Source organism: Pristiophorus japonicus, chromosome 7 (genome assembly GCF_044704955.1).
Source record: "Pristiophorus japonicus isolate sPriJap1 chromosome 7, sPriJap1.hap1, whole genome shotgun sequence".
Lineage (NCBI taxonomy): Eukaryota > Metazoa > Chordata > Chondrichthyes > Pristiophoridae > Pristiophorus > Pristiophorus japonicus.
Genome location: NC_091983.1, coordinates 16,964,739 through 16,981,331, shown reverse-complemented (window position 1 = coordinate 16,981,331; position 16,593 = coordinate 16,964,739). Strand labels below are relative to the sequence as shown.

Sequence of the window (16,593 nt, the reverse complement as noted above, 5' to 3'; positions counted from 1 at the left end):
TATCTTGCCAGTGGATTTTCAGGATCTTGCGGAGGCAGTGCTGGTGGTACTTCGCCAGCATTTTGAGGTGCCTGCTGTACATTGTCAACGTCTCTGAGCCATAAAGGAGGGCAGGTATCACTAATGCTCTGTGACCATGAGCTTGGTGTCGGGTTTGAGGTCCTGGTCTTCAAACATTCTCTTCCTCAAAATCTGTACTGGCACACTGAAGGCAGTATTGAACCTCATTGTCTATGTCTGCCCTTGTTGACAGTAGGCTCCCAAGGTATGGAAAATGGTCCACGTTGTCCAAGGCTTTGTCGAGGATTTTGATACCGGGGGACAATGCTGTGTGGTGGGGGCAGATTAGTAGAGGATCTTTGTCTTACGGATGTTTAGTGTAAGGCTCATGCTCTCGTATGCCTTGTTGAAGGTGTTGACAATGGCTTGGAGCTCGGCCTCCAAGTGTGCGCAGACGCAAATGTCGTCTATGTACTGTAGTTCGATGACAGAGGATGGGACGACCTTGGATTTGGCCTGGAGGCGGCGGAGGTTGAACAGATTCCCGTTTGTCCTGTAATTTAGCTCCACACCAGCGGGGAGCTTGCTGAGGGTGAGATGGAGCATTGCAGCAAGGAAGATCGAGAAGAGCGATGACACAGCCCTGATTGACCCCGGTCAAAACGTGGAATTGGTCTGAGGTGGATCTGTTGGTCAGGATCACAGCTTGCATGTCATCGTGGAGCAGGCGGATCCCACAGGTACTGGAACCTTGCAGACTCCGGCACTAAAATCCAATGCTAAAATATTGAATTCAGAGCTCATCAAACTTCTGAGTTCATTGGTTCCTTTCACTCATATATAAGTTCCCTATTAAACTACTGGCCCTCAATAGCTTGCAGTTATACTGTGTACATATCGCCCATCACAAAGTGGCGCAAAGTGGATCGATAAATCACAAACCAGCGCATGTCACCTAGTCTGATGGCACCAAAGGTTTGATTCCCTTGCTTAGCCACGGCTTAACTTGCATGTACAGGCCTCTGAGTGTGGGTATTGCTGCTAAAGAAACCTTACCTTGTATCATCATCACCCCGTCTTAATGAGCTTGTTTCCTTGTTCTTGTACAGAACGCGTGCAGTAGCTGCCTGGCTGGTGGAAAAGGCGGCTACTCGGGGTTACCTGGAATGAAAGGAGACCGAGGTGTACCCGGGATACCCGGCACTGATGGACGCGATGGCAGCCAGGTAAAGGAACATTTGGAAATCAGCTGACCAGAGCGTGGTCCGTGGTTGTTGACGCACCTGGCATCTGAACAAAAAGAGAATTTACTTGTACTGCAAGTAAAAGAAGATTACAATTAATCGCCCGTTTTTGAAAAATCAACCAAACCTCACATTAGCGTTTCAAAATGAATTGGCTGCAGCTATACAGTGAAAGCAGGCTTATATCGACTTCCCCATGGCACCACAGCTCAGAGAGTGGGTCTGTTGCAACAGTTTGGAAATTTTCACTTGTCCTTTTAACCAACAGTTGTTGGGAATTTCAGTGATATTGTGCAGCGTTTGTTGTGAATCATAAAATCATACAATACGGAAAGAGGCCATTCGGCCCATCGTGCCTGTGCCAAGAGCTATCCAATTAGCCCCACTTCTCCGCTCTTTCCCCATAACCCTGAAAATGTTTCCCCCTCAAGTATTTATCCAATTCCCTTTAGAATGTTACTACTGAATCTGCTTCCATCGCCCTTTCAGGCAGCGCATTCCAGACCACCACAACTCACTGCGTTAAAAAAAAATCTCATCTCCCCTCCAGTTCTTTGTCCAATCACCTTAAATCTGTGTCCTCTGGTTACCAATACTCCTGCCAGTGGAAACAGTATCTTCTTATTTACTCCACCAAAACCGTTCATGATTCTGAACACATCAATTAAATCTCCCCTTAACCTTCACTGCTCTAAGGAGGAATTTAAACAATAGGTCTAAGATTGTTATTTGAAGAAACTCTCATTTATCAATTAAGAAAATACAAATATCTGGCCTTTGTAAATAAAGAAACGCAAACTACAGTCCTCATACATCCTTATACCAAGCAGCCTGCTTCCAGGTTCTGGGATGTGAATCAGATGATAGCAAATGTCCACCTGATGCATAAGCTTTTTAACAACTGTTAATTTTAATAGGAAACCCGGCCAGACCTACCAATTGGTGTAGGAGCAGAGATAATGTAGAATCATAGAAACTTACAGCACAGAAGGAGGCCCTTCGGCCCGTCGTGCCTGTGCTGGCCCCATGAAAGAGCTGTCGGTCCGTAACCCTGTAACTTCCTCATCCTCAAGCATCTGTTCAAATCCCTTTTAAAATTAGTTATGGAATCAGCTTCCACCATCTTTTTAAGGTAGAGCATTCCAGATCCTGACATGTCTCTGAGTGAAAAAAATGTCTCCTCATCTCCCTGCTAGATCTTTTGCCAATGATTGTGAGAATGCTACTCTGGTGAAAAGAGGAAACATCCACTTCACAAAGACACCAAACAATACACATTTTGAGAGTTTGAATTCACTGAGAGGGATCTGCATTCCAGTGCTGTGAGAGAGGAATAAGCACATAGCGAAAGATTAAGTAGACTGGGCCTATACTCTCTGGAGTTTAGAAGAATGAGAGGTGATGTCATTGAAACATATAAGAGAGGGATTGACAGGGTAGATGCTGAGAGGTTGTTTCTCCTGGTTGGAGAGCCTAGAACTAGGGGGCATATTCTCAGGATAAGGGGTCGGCCATTTAAGACTGAGATGAGGAGGAATTTCTTCACTCAGAGGGTTGTGAATATTTGGAAATCTCTGCCCCAGAGGTCTGTGGATGCTCAGTTGTTGAGTATATTCAAGGCTGAGATCGATAGATTTTTAGAGTCTAGGGGAATCAAGGGATATGGGGATAGTGCAGGAAAGTGGAAGATCCATGATCATATTAAATGGTGGAGCAGGCTCGAGGGGCCGTATGGCCTACTCCTGCTCCTAATTCTTATGTTCTTATGCAGCTAAAAGCCCCTGCTCAGGCCAGGAAAACAGAAGGCGAAGTAGTGTCTTTTCTAAAAAGAAATTAATTGTCAGGAAAGTTTATGCATGGTTCAGACAAAAGTAAACACTTTCATGCTTAGACTAGATATCATGATCAACTATCCAAGTAAATGGGTAAGAGAGTCCAGGCACTCTGAAGATGAGCTAGTAATTAAGTGGTTAAATGATTCTTTCTTCTTATGAGTTTTGTATTTGGTGCATTAAAGGTATATAAGGGTAAATTCATCGATCGCGCACACCAGGGGAATGTGGGTCAGAGATAGGGCTGTTGCACCTCTTCTCCCAACCACACTCCCTTTGAGCATGGGATCCATGAATTTATCTTATAGTGTCCAACAGTACTTCCTTGTTTTTTTAAATCTTGCAATTACTTTCCTGTAGGGTGACCTGGGACCCAAGGGGCCACCTGGAATTCCTGGATTAGATGGGCTAAAGGTGGGTATGACACTCTCTTCTCACTGTGATGTTTTCAGCTCTTCCTTACATAAAAACAAGACAATGCAGAAAAAAAGTAATGAAAGATAAACTATTATAACAGAAACTTGCATTCATACTGGGCCTTTAACATAGTAAAATGTCACAAGGCACTTCACAGGAGTGCTAGCCAACAAAATTTGAAATCGGTGATATTAAGACAGATAACCAAAAGTTTGGTCAAAGAGTTAGGTTTTAAGGAGCGTCTTAAAGGAGGAGAGAGAGGTAGAGAGACGGAGAGGTTTAGGGAGGGAATTCCAGAGCTTGGGGCCTAGGCAGCTGAAGGCATGGCCGCCAATAGTAGAGTGTTTAAAATTGGAGATGCGCAAGAGCCATATTTAGAGGAGCGATGAAAATTAGAAGGGTGTAAGAGGCCTGAATTGGAGGAGCACAGCGGTTATTAGAAGTGGGCTGTGAAAAAACAGATGGCAAAAGATCAGCAATAGGCAATTGATAGAAAATCTTATTTGTCACAGGGAAATTCTCCCATACTCCATGGCCGATTTTGACCTTTCGATGACTGACTGGCAGAGCGGGCGGGCTTACCAGCCACCCATCCCGGCGACAAAAAGGCCCTGCCAATTTGAGCACTCCTGCTCCTCCAGGGCCCAGAAAAATAATTCAACTCTTATCTTTGGCAAGGCCTCTTCGCTTCCATCACCCGTGGATCTGGCAGAGCCTGTACGTTCCGGCTCCGACCAGTGCCGATCAAAAGTGGCAATCGGCGTCCTATTTACGTCATTGGACTCCGATTTCTATATCAAATGGGGCTCGTCACCTGAAACAGGCAGGCCCCTTTGACAGCTGGCAACAGGCTCCTTCAAAAATGGAGCTGGTTGCAGTGCTGGTGTTACCGGGGTGATTAATTAACCCAACCGTCCGGCCGGACCGGAGTGGGCGAGCGGTTAAAATTGCAAGAATCGCTTTGGGTCCCCTCCCTCAGCAAGTAGGACCCTGATGCGATTTTAACTGGGCGGGTTAGAAGTCACACCCAGCGGCAATCCCGCCCAGTGATACCATGCAGCACTGGCTTCACAAACCGCCTGATGCCTGGAAACAGTCTTGAATGGCCAATGTTTCAGAATCCACCAGCACCCTCGAGTGGGTCCCAATATATCACCTGACGGGGCTTTCAGGAAACGAGTGAATCTGATTGGCATATCATTCGGCGCTGCACCACAGATGTGCCTCTCCCACCACAGCTGTTGACAAGGGATCTGTTTCTGAAAACCGAGACGTCAATGAGTTGAGTTTTTTTTTATGTTTTCAAAGGGAAACAAAGGTGAACGTGGAATCCCTGGGCCTGTCGGAGAGAAAGGAGACGAGGTGAGTGTGCTGAGCCTAAAACTCTGCAGATGTTGTGTTGGCGGATGATACACACAGATGCTTATGTGGATGGGATACTATCAGTTGGTTGGTTCATCTCGGTGCCTTTATAAACCAGGCAAAACTCAGAACTAGCCATCCAACCGTTTGTAAAACGGTGATGAGAAGTGCTGAATGGAGTTAATTGATGAACATCAACATCACAGGCGATCCCTCGAACGAGGGTGACTTGCTTCCACCTGAGTTCACAGATGTTTCAATGAAGGACCCGATGTTCCAGTCCTGGACTCCAATTGAGGGGGTGGAAAATGCCGGTGCGTGGATTTTTTAACGTGTGGTGACTGTTGCACATCAGCCACCACACGGGCTTGACAGAACTAGGCCTTTATCCAGTGGCAAGGGTTGAACCAGGACGACTGGAGACCTGCTCTGCTGCACCGACCTAGTGCGCACACATATCGCAGTGTGGGCTGGGCCCGTGCTGCCCCTGAGCCCTCGGCTCTTCTGGGCCCCGTACCCTCATTCGCCGCACCTTGGCAGAATAATGATAAATGGCCCACAAATCCCAGTTTCTCCTTCCCACGGGCGTTCGAATGGATTTTAGAAAAAAGATGCCCACCTTCCTGAAGCTGCTGCGGCCACGCGAGATCCCGGTCCTGAGGCCTCTCCTGACTGCGTCTCGCAGTGCGTGCACGTTGGGACTTGCGTAGGCCTGGAGCTGGGGTCACATGACTCTAGGCAGCCAATCAGGTGCAGTATATTCTCATTCATAATAATGGGATCTCCATAAGTTGGAGTTCCCCATTATTATGAATGAGAATCTGCCCAAGACTAATAACCAATAATAAAAGATAGAAAAAATACACAACATATTTTTATTAATTTAAATTAAAGTTATTAATGTATTTAAAAAATATGTATTTTCCCGATTTTTTAAAATGTTTTTTTAATTATGCTTTAAAATAAACTTACCATAGTGGAGAGGGTTTTTAACAATAAAGTGTGTTTTTATAACTTTATTTTAAAATGTTTTTGTGTATTTTAAAACTCTTACGCCTGTAAAAGTAGACCATGTGTCTGCTTTTATCAGGCGCAAGAACTTTGAGGACATTTGCTGAGCAAGATATGGGTAAATCCCGCAATCTTGCCCTTGCAAATGTTCTTGCTCCCAAGATGCGGAGGATCTGTCCAGCCAGAAACTTGACAAATTGGAAAAGCCGGTTTTCAGCGCATGCACATTGCACGCTTAAAAACTGGCTTTCCCGATGCCTTCCCGGGTCCATAGAAACTTCGTACGGACCTGAAGAGGCCACGATTTCTGGGCCAATATCCAGCATTACAGAAGCGCGTTGAATGCCAACAATGTGCATATCATGCTTCTAGGATAGACCTTCTTTGTACACCTTGTAACACAGTTACAGTGGGAGCATTTCTTTCATTATGTTTCTTTGCGAAATATTTTGGTAGCCATTAATCTGGGCTTCACTCTTAAAGAGGAAGAAAGGTGGCGGGGTGGAGTACTTTTTGTTCCAGTCACTCCCCCAATTTCGTCACAAAAATCAACATAATTTTAAAAATATTCATTGCCATCTAAAGAAAAGCATCAAATTTCCTGAATCCACTGGAGAGCCGCCATTTTGAATCTTCTACAATCCAGGCCACCGCAGGGCCGTCACTTACAGGGGAAGCCATCAGCATCCCTGTGCACTTCCATTCACCTTAACAGGAGCTGCAACTTTGGGCACACTTGGGACCTACCCTGGACCTGCCCGACTCCAGGAAAATTGGGCCCTGTTACACCTTCTGGGTTTTTTCCCCCCTTAAGAATCCAAGTAGTTCTCTGCATAATTTTCTTAATAACCTGTTTTTATTCGAAAATGGGGCTTTACATTTTAAAATAGAACAAATTTTTGTTTCTGATTCCCAGGCACAGCCAGGTGTACCAGGGTTTCCCGGACCCAAAGGAGTGACAGGACCTGCGGTATGTAATGATCTGGCTTTATATTTGTGGCGATGTTCTCTTCCTTCTTTCAGATACCTCCCATTCTAGCTACACTGGTTTCTCAGCCCTTCTCTCTCTCCCTGCCCTAAACACAGAATGGAACCCTTTGCAGTGCCACCCGCCAGTTTCACAACCACCTGCTACATCGTGGATTCCCCGAACCCAACTGGCTGGGGTTTTATTGAGTCTTGTGAACATCACGTGACTGACTAAGCCACACCCACGCAACAGCTCTACAAATCCGTGAACATCCTCACAGTTGCATAGATTACACTTCCCATAAGCTTACTATCTTATATACCTTTACAAGATCACTTCTCAGATGCCTCCTTTTCAGGCTGGAAACCCTGGGCTTCTTAGCCTTTCCTCATAACAGATGCTTGGCATGAGGGAATCAGCCTTGTGGCTCGTTTCGCACCTACCTCCAGTTCTTTAATGTCCCCATTGTTTCTCAATGACCAGAACTGGACACAGGTGTGGTCTGACAAGAACACTATATGGTTTGATCACAACTGCCTCTGACTTGCATTGTATTGTTTTGGCAATGTAGTTCAACATTCTTTTGGCTTTGTTGATTGTTGCTCTGCATTGGTCAGAAACATTGAGTGTTGAGTTTTCTCAGACTCCTCCTTATCCTTAGCTATTTCCACACCATTCACGAAGTGCGATAATCACCATTTTTACCTCTCCGATGTGCATTTGTGTGCATGAAGTTTCATCTGCCATTGTTTTTCCGACTTACATATTTTGTCCCACACATTCTGTGCCATCTTCAATTTCACTGCCTTCCCCAGTTTGGTATTATCTCCAAATTTGACCACGTTTCCTCCATTGCAACAGTAACTACACTTCAAAAGTACTTAATCGCGTGTTAAGCACTTTGGAACGGCCTGAGGTTGTGAAAGGTGCTATATAAATTCAAGTCTTACTTTCTTTTTTTTTTCTTTCTTTACATTGTGTTTTAGAATCCAAGTCATTGATAAAACAGCGGCAATCTCCATACTGAGCTGTGGAGCACACACTCAGTATTTCCCCCTACCCCATCCTGATATTATCCTTCTAATCAGTACTCAGTGTTTTCTAACCCCCTTCAGCCTGTTTCTTACCCACACACAAGTTTTGCCCTGAATCCCCACTGCTTTGAGCTTAACTAGTGGAACTTTATCAAATACCTTTTGGAAATCTAAGCACACAGCATTGTAGAGTTTAGAAACATAGAAACCTAGAAAATAGGTGCAGGAGTAGGCCATTCGGCCTTTTGAGCCTGCACCGCCATTCAATGAGTTCATGGCTGAACATGCAACTTCAGTACCCCATTCCTGCTTTCTCGCCATACCCCTTGATCACCCTAGTAGTAAGGACTACAGCTAACTACTTTTTGAATATATTTAGTGAATTGGCCTCAACAACTTTCTGTGGTAGAGAATTTCACAGGTTCACCACTCTCTGTTTCTCCTCATCTCGGTCCTAAATGGCTTATCCCTTATCCTTAGACTGTGACCCCTGGTTCTGGACTTCCCCAACATTAATAAGAACATAAGAACATAAGAATTAGGAACAGGAGTAGGCCATCTAGCCCCTCGAGCCTGCTCCTCCACCCAACAAGATCACGGCTGATCTGGCCGTGGACTCAGCTCCACTTACCCGCCCGCTCCCCATAACCCTTAATTCCCTTATTGGTTAAAAATCTATCTATCTGTGATTTGAATATGAGCTAGCCTCAACTGCTTCCTTGGGCAGAGAATTCCACAGATTCACAACCCTCTGGGAGAAGAAATTCCTTCTCAACTCGGTTTTAAATTGGCTCCCCCGTATTTTGAGGCTGTGGCCCCTAGTTCTAGTCTCCCCAACCAGTGGAAACAACCTCTCTGCCTCTATCCTGTCTATCCCCTTCATTATTTTTAATGTTTCTATAAGATCACACCTCATCCTTCTGAACGCAACGAGTAAAGACCCATTCTACTCAATCTATCATCATAAGGTAACCCCCCTCATCTCCGGAAACAGCCTAGTGAATCGTCTCTGTACCCCTTCCAAAGCTAGTATATCCTTCCTTAAGTAAGGTGACCAAAACTGCATGCAGTACTCCAGGTGCGGCCTCACCAATACCCTGTACAGTTGCAGCAGGACCTCCCTGCTTTTGTACTCCATCCCTCTCGCAATGAAGGCCAACATTCCATTCGCCTTCCTGATTACCTGCTGCACCTGCAAACTAACTTTTTGGGATTCATGCACAAGGACCCCCAGGTCCCTCTGCACTGCAGCATGTTGTAATTTCTCTCCATTCAAATAATATTCCCTTTTACTGTTTTTTTTTCCCCAAGGTGGATGACCTCACATTTTCCGACATTGTATTCCATCTGCCAAACCTTAGCCCATTCGCTTAACCTATCTAAATCTCTTTGCAGTCTCTCTGTGTCCTCTACACAACCCGCTTTCCCACTCATCTTTGTGTCATCTGCAAATTTTGTTACACTACACTCTGTCCCCTCTTCCAGGTCATTTATGTATATTGTAAACAGTTGTGGTCCCAGCACCGATCCCTGTGGCACACCACTAACCACCGATTTCCAACCCGAAAAGGACCCATTTATCCTGACTCTCTGCTTTCTCTTAGCCAGCCAATTCTCTATTCATGCTAATACATTTCCTCTGACTCCGCGTACCTTTATCTTCTGCAGTAACCTTTTGTGTGGCACCTTATCGAATGCCTTTTGGAAATCTAAATACACCACATCCATCGGTACACCTCTATCCACCATGCTCGTTATATCCTCAAAGAATTCCAGTAAATTAGTTACACATGATTTCCCCTTCATGAATCCATGTTGCGTCTGCTTGATTGCACTATTCCTATCTAGATATCCCGCTATTTCTTCCTTAATGATAGCTTCAAGCGTTTTCCCCGCTACAGATGTGAAACTAACCGATAAACCTGTGGTTGTCAACCTCCTCAAAGGGATCAAGGAGGTTTCTCAGCCAGGACTTTCGCCCACCTGAGGCTGTGTTGACTGCCCTGTAACAGCAGTTGTTGTACGGATAAAACTCAAGTTAACTCCTGATAATTGATTCCATTATTTTACATGGAACTGAAGTAAGACGAACGGGAGTGTAGTTGTCTGTGCCTATTCGTTTTCACTCTTTTGGAATAGATCCAGCACAGAAACTGCACCGCGAATCACCGTGCAACACCTCCTTTACCGATGCTGCATACATAAAGGCCGAAAGTTCAGTCTAAAAACGGTAACACAGCGAAAACAGTACCGTTTTCGCCAAAAATCTAGCCCACTGTGTCAATTTCTAACCAGAGTAGTTCTGTGGCTTAGCCCCTCCCACTGGATCATTTGCCTCCCACTTGTCCCTAACATATATAGCTACTCTGCTGTCCTTTCTGAACACTCTGTAGCCCTGAATATTAAATTAATTTCCCTCCTATGGGTTTAGCCATGTTTCCAATATCCTTATACACCGTAGTTCTCCACTGCCACAACTGCCTCCAGTTATGTCTTCTTTTATGGGTGCTTCTAACTACCACTTATCAAAATGGTGGCAAGAATTGTGACTCAGTCCACCCTCGCACAAATGGCAGGCACAGTTCTGCACAGAAAAGAACAACAGTTTCAGGGATGCCAAGGGAGGCATTTAGAAGTTGATGTTGCTTGAGTAAAATTTCCATTTTGTATGTTTGAAATGTTCTTTGACCATTTCAAACATACAAAATGACTATTTAATACAGCAATTACTATATCCTGAGTTATCTTGTCATCCCTCCTACTCTTTCAACCTTTGGGGGTGCCCTGCACCTTGGCTCTTCACTGAGAATCCAAATTAAGGAGGAATAAAGATCTTTGGTTCTGTTTGCAAATTGTGGGCTGTAGATGCAGTATACTTGGTTACCTTCTGAGGGAAAGCTGGCTGAGAGGAACTCTCTCTATCTTTGCCGTTCCTCTTTCCTTTTCCACTTTTAGCCTTAAACCCAACTGGAATTGACTCCAAATTCTTTATTCTAAAACTTTCTGGCACGATTAAACAAATAACACCTGCAGATCAACTGTAGATGTAAATACGCATATACACACAGCTACATGCAAACACAAATACACCCAAACACACAGAGACATGCACACATGTATACACACAACATATACACACAGCTATGTGCAAACACAAATATGCCCATACACACAGATACATGCACACGTGTACACACAACATATACACACAGCTACGTGCAAACACAAATACGCCCATACACACAGATACATGCACACATGTACACACAACATATACACACAGCTGCGTGCAAACACAAATACACCCATACACACAGATACATGCACATGTGTACACACAACATATACACACAGCTACGTGCAAACACAAATACGCCCATACACACAGATACATGCACACATGTACACACAACATATAGACACAGCTACATGCTAACACAAATATACTCATACACACAGATACATGCACACGTGCACACAATATACACACAGCTACGTGCAAACACAAATATGCCCATACACACAGATACATGCACACGTGTACACACAACAACATCTACAACTTTCTTAAGAGCTCTGGGGTTGAATGCACTGAATTGATTTATGGGCCGCTGTGGAACATTCAGTGGCAAGCTAGGGACAAATACCAAAGCAAAATTGTTCCTGATGATGCATAGCTAGCTGTCCATCAAATCTGAGGCACTTGACAGGCACCTGGCAAGATGTGTTCTATCAATCTCCGCCATTTCTAACATGAGCTGAATGTTACTGCTGCTCTATGACTCTCTCAACAATAGGACATGTCCTCTATCTTCTCTCTCTCCTCTTTTGCTGGATGCCACCCACTGCCTACCCTGCCATGTGAAAATACTTTGGGGCATTAGTCACCATAGATTTGCATGAGAAATTCTGAAACCGTGCAAATTGTTGGTTATTGAAGTAACATTTGTTGGTGACATTTTATGAGAAGAAGGCAAAGAAATGAACAGAAATTCTTCAGGGAAGAGGAGAGATGGTAAATCAAATGTCGGGTGAAAAGAAAATGCCGCAATACTGAGAATCTGAAATTAACTGAACTAAAATGTATTTTTTTCCCCATTTTTTATATAGGGTTCAAAAGGAAGACCAGGACATACGGGGCCACTGGGACTTAAGGGAGAAAAGGTACAGAGAAATAAATGTTGCTCTTTTAGTGAAATCTCAAATTTTCCACCGAGAGTTGCTAAACCCCTCACTGAATTTCAGAGTGGAGGGTTGTCGAGGGGAATGCTGAGATGATCTTCTCCAAGGATTGTTGTAGTCATCAGTGAAATGAGTTGGATTCCTCACATCACATTCATAGAAAATGGGACAAAAATCTCCTTCACCACCCTTGGCACAACTTTTGCAAACTTGCTTTTACGGACCGTAGAATTTGTTTTTCTTCAAAGAGTTTGAACGTTGCGGACAATAAGATGAAGGATCGCTGTGCTGAAACATGTTGTCACTTTTGCAATCGATTATTCCCAGCCTCAACACTGCACTTAGCTTGTGTACCAGTTTTACTTTCATTGATCAAACCCTCAATCATTCTTGTCTCTGGGCGAGTCGGCAATATTATTGCCAATCCTGTGCCAAATTATGGAATGTTTTGCATAAGAACATAAGAATTAGAAGCAGGAGTAGGCCATACAGCCCTTTGAGCCTGCTCCGCCATTCAATAAGATCACGACTGATCATCGGCCTCAACTCCATTTTCCCGCACTGTCTCCATATTCCTTGATTCCCCTTGAGGTCCAAAAATCTATCGATCTCAGCCTTGAATATATTCAAAAACTGAGCATCCACAGCACTTTGGGGCAGAGAATTCCAAAAATTCACAACCCTCAAAGTGAAGAAATTTCTCCTCATCTCAGTCTTAAATGGCCGACCCCTCATCCTGAGACTGCGCACCTCCCCCGCCCGCCCCCCCAGTTCTAGACTCTCCAACCAGGGGTAACAGCCTCTCAGCATCTACTCTGTCAATACCCCTCAGAATCTTATATGTTTCAACGAGATCACCTCTCATTTTTCTAAACTCCAGAGAGTACAGGCCCATTCCGCCCAATCTCTCCTCAAAGGACAACCCTCTCATCCCAGGAATCAATCTAGTGAACCTTCGTTGCCCATCCTCTAAGGAAAATATATCTTTCCTCAGGTACGGAGACTAAAACTACACACAGTTGTGGTCTCACCAAAGCCCTGTACAATTGTAGTAAGACTTCCTTATCTTGTATTCCAAACCCCTCGCATTAAAGGCTAAGATACCATTTGCCTTCCTAATTGCATGTTGTACCTGCATACTAACTCTCTGTGTTTCCAGCACAAGGACACCTAAATCTCTCTGAACACCAACATTTAAGATTTTCTCTCTATTTAAAAAATATTCTGTTTTCTACTCTTCCTACCAAAGTGAATAACTTCACATTTCCACATATTATACTCCATCTGCCACCTTAGTGCCCACTCACTTAACCTATCTAAATGTATCAGCCGTGGCTCAGTGGCTAGACACTTGCCTCTGAGCCAAAAGACTGTAGGTTTAAGTCCCACTACAGGGACTTGAGCACAAAAATCTAGGCTGACACTCCAGTGCAGTGCTGAGGGAGTGCTGCTCTGTTGGAGGTGCTGTCTTTCAGATGAGACATTAAACTAAGGCCCTGTCGGGGGAAGGGAGGGAGGGAGAGGGAGGTCAGGTCGGGGGGAGGGAGGTCAGGTCGGATCTAGTCCGGGGGCGGGGCGGGGGGGGAGCGGGTGTCGAGTTGGGTCCGGGGGCGGGGGATGGGGGGGGGAGCGGGTGTCGGGTCCAGGGTGGGGGGAGGGGGGGGGAGTGGGTGTCGGGTCCGGTCCGGGGGCGGGGGGGAGCGGGTGTCGGGTCCGTTCCGGGGAAGCGAGTGTTGGGTCCGGTCCTGGGGGGGGGGGGGGGGGGGAGCGAGTGTCGGGTCCAGTCCGGAGGCGGGAAGCGGGAGTCGAGTCAGGTCGGGAGGAAGCAGGAGCTGGCCATGGAAGGAGCCTTATTCACGCAGCCCCAGTGAGACCATTCGGCCAGGGCTAGGGGCTGCGTGCTTCGGGCCCCTGGAGCTACTGCATTTGCGCGCCCACTGTAGCGCGCATGTGCAGAGGTCCCGGCACTGTTTTCGGCGCAGGGACCTGGCTCCGCCCCCTACAGCTCCTGCTGCGCTGCGCCGAGGGCCAGAGGACCTGCAGGGAGGTGGAGAATCTGGAAGTTTTTTTTAGGCGCACTTTGTGGCGCGAAAAACGGACGTCCAGGTCGGGACTGCGCCGTTCTAGGCGCGGCTCGAAACTTGGGCCCTGTACTTCAAAAGTACTTCATTGGCTGTAAAGCATTTTGAGATGTCCGGTGATCATGTAAAGAAAGAAAGACTTGCAGTGCCTTTCACGACAACCGAACGTCTCAAAGTGCTTTACAGCCATTGAAGTATTTTTGGAGTGTAGTGAAAGGCGCTATATAAATGCAATTCTTTCTTTATTATATTCCTTTGCAGGCTCTTTGTGTCCTTCTAACAGCTTACGATCCCACCTAGCTTTGTATCGTCAGCAAACTTGGATACATTACACTCGACCAGAAACAGGCTTAAGATCATTTCACTTAGGAACATAGTAATTACTGGATGAAAAAAGACCACGGTGCATCTAGTTTGGCTTCTACCATCCTGCTTGTCACATGTACAACAAAAGTAGAATTGTTGACTGATCATTGCAAATAATCTCGATCGTCTAGTCTATAACCGATCCAGACATGAGATGTGGAAAACCCGCCAAACTTTGGGAACCATAGGTTCAAAGTTACCTGTTCCTTCCAAGCATGCCACACTTGCTATGTTACGTCTCAAATTATTCATCTATCGCATCTCCAAATATCATTTTTGGGAAGAAATCTAATTTGCATTTAAATGAATCAATACTTTCTGCTTCCACCATTTCCTTACAAAGTCTGTTCCATACATTTGCCACTCGCTCATTGGTTCTACTGTCCTTTCCAGCTTGTCATGCTCTACATTATCTAGTCCCTTTAGATCCAAAGGCTGCCACTATTCTGCTGCTCCTGGTCTCAGGCTGGTATTTGTGAAATGTGATGCTCAGTTGGCAGGACCAAGTTATACTGTTGGCTGCACGTTGTGATAGGTCGGATTGAGGTCAACCAGAAAGTAGCACATGCTAGTCATGGACACATGTTGAGCTACACTCTTATCCTTAACATTTGGAGAACGCCGGCTGAATACACTTTGCCCTCACATTCAAAACATTGATAAGGTTCAAAGGCTCCCATGCAGGGCTGCTGAACTCCAGAGATATCCTCAGGATATCCTGCTTTATCCTGCTGCTTTTCATCAGAGTGAACCTAAAACTGTTTTGGATCACTATGAAGGTGGCCATATAACTGCAGGCTTATTTAAGGAAGGATATACTTGTATTGGAAGCAGTTCGGAGAAGATTCATGAGGTTGATTCCTGAGATGAGGGGGTTGTCTTATGAAGAAAGGTAGAGCAGGTTGGGCCCATACTCATCGGAGTTTAGAAGAATGAGAGGTGGTCTTATTGAAGCTACAAGATTCTGAGGGGGCTTGACACAGTAGATGCAGAGAGGATGTTTCCCCTTGTGGGGGCATCTAGAACTAGGGGACATAGTTTCAGAATAAGAGGTTGCAAATTTAAAAGGAGAAATTCCTTCTCTCAGAGGGTCGTGAATTTTTGGCATTCTCTACCCCAGAGAGCTGTGGAGGCTGGGTCATTAAATATATTAAATATATTTAAGGTGGAGATAAACAGATTTTTGAATGATAGGGGAGTCAAGGATTATGGGGAGCAGGCAGGGATGTGGAGCTGAGCCCAAGATCAAATCAGCCATGATCTTATTAAATGGCGGAGCAGGCTCAAGGGGCCGTATGGCCTACTCCTGCTCCTATTTCTTATGTTCTTATGTTCTTAGTCACACTCCAGGTTTAACAGCAGTGTGAAGTGGTTTGGACTGACGCTAAACTTGTGTAGTGTAAATCAAGGCGAGAACCGATTCTGAAGTGAAGCGGAGTAAGAGTTGTTTCTCCAGAGAGTTTTGCTCTGCTTTGCTACAGTGTCAGTTCAGGCACTGCATCTGGATTTAGGCCATAATGGCAGCATAAGTGTAAATTAAAAACACTTCAGACTGACGCTACAGTGCAGTGCAACTGCAGTCTTAGATCCGTCAGAGAGACTATCATCCCATCCATTTGGACAGGATTTGACTCAAGTCTCCAAAGTGAAAGGATAATGTGCTAACCCATTGCACCAGCCAGTATAAGGATAAACATAACATTACATAGCATCTACAGCACAGAAACAGGCCTTCAGCCCAACTGGTCTGTGCTGGTGTTTATGCTCCACATGAGCTGAGAAAGATAGGTCATTGGGGCTGTGTTCCAAGCCCCTATGATGATGCAAACAGCTAGGCTCAAAGGCGAGTATATATATATACTCAATCCCGTGTTACAGCTTTGCAGTTCCATTTGTCATTGGATTTTACAACAACAACAACTTTAATTTGTATAGCACCTTTAACGTAGTAAAATGTCCCAAGGCGCTTCACAGCAGTGCCGTAAGACAAAACAAATAAATTTTTGACTCCAAGCCATACAAGAAGAAAATACGACAGATGACCAAAAGCTTGGTCAAAGAAGCAGGCTCCAAGGAGCATCTCAAAGGAGGAAA

The 16,593-nt window shown here is 45.1% G+C and overlaps 1 protein-coding gene across 1 annotated transcript in view; it reads left to right on the top strand.

Moving 5' to 3' along the window:
• The window catches only part of LOC139267082 (collagen alpha-1(XIX) chain-like), a 679,874-nt gene that overhangs the window by 582,184 nt on the left and 81,097 nt on the right, over positions 1-16,593 (top strand). The window contains exons 41-45 of the mRNA XM_070884859.1: positions 1,110-1,226; positions 3,437-3,490; positions 4,802-4,855; positions 6,783-6,836; positions 11,981-12,034. Coding sequence (XP_070740960.1) covers positions 1,110-1,226; positions 3,437-3,490; positions 4,802-4,855; positions 6,783-6,836; positions 11,981-12,034 — 333 coding nt within the window. The remainder of the gene's footprint in view (positions 1-1,109; positions 1,227-3,436; positions 3,491-4,801; positions 4,856-6,782; positions 6,837-11,980; positions 12,035-16,593) is intronic.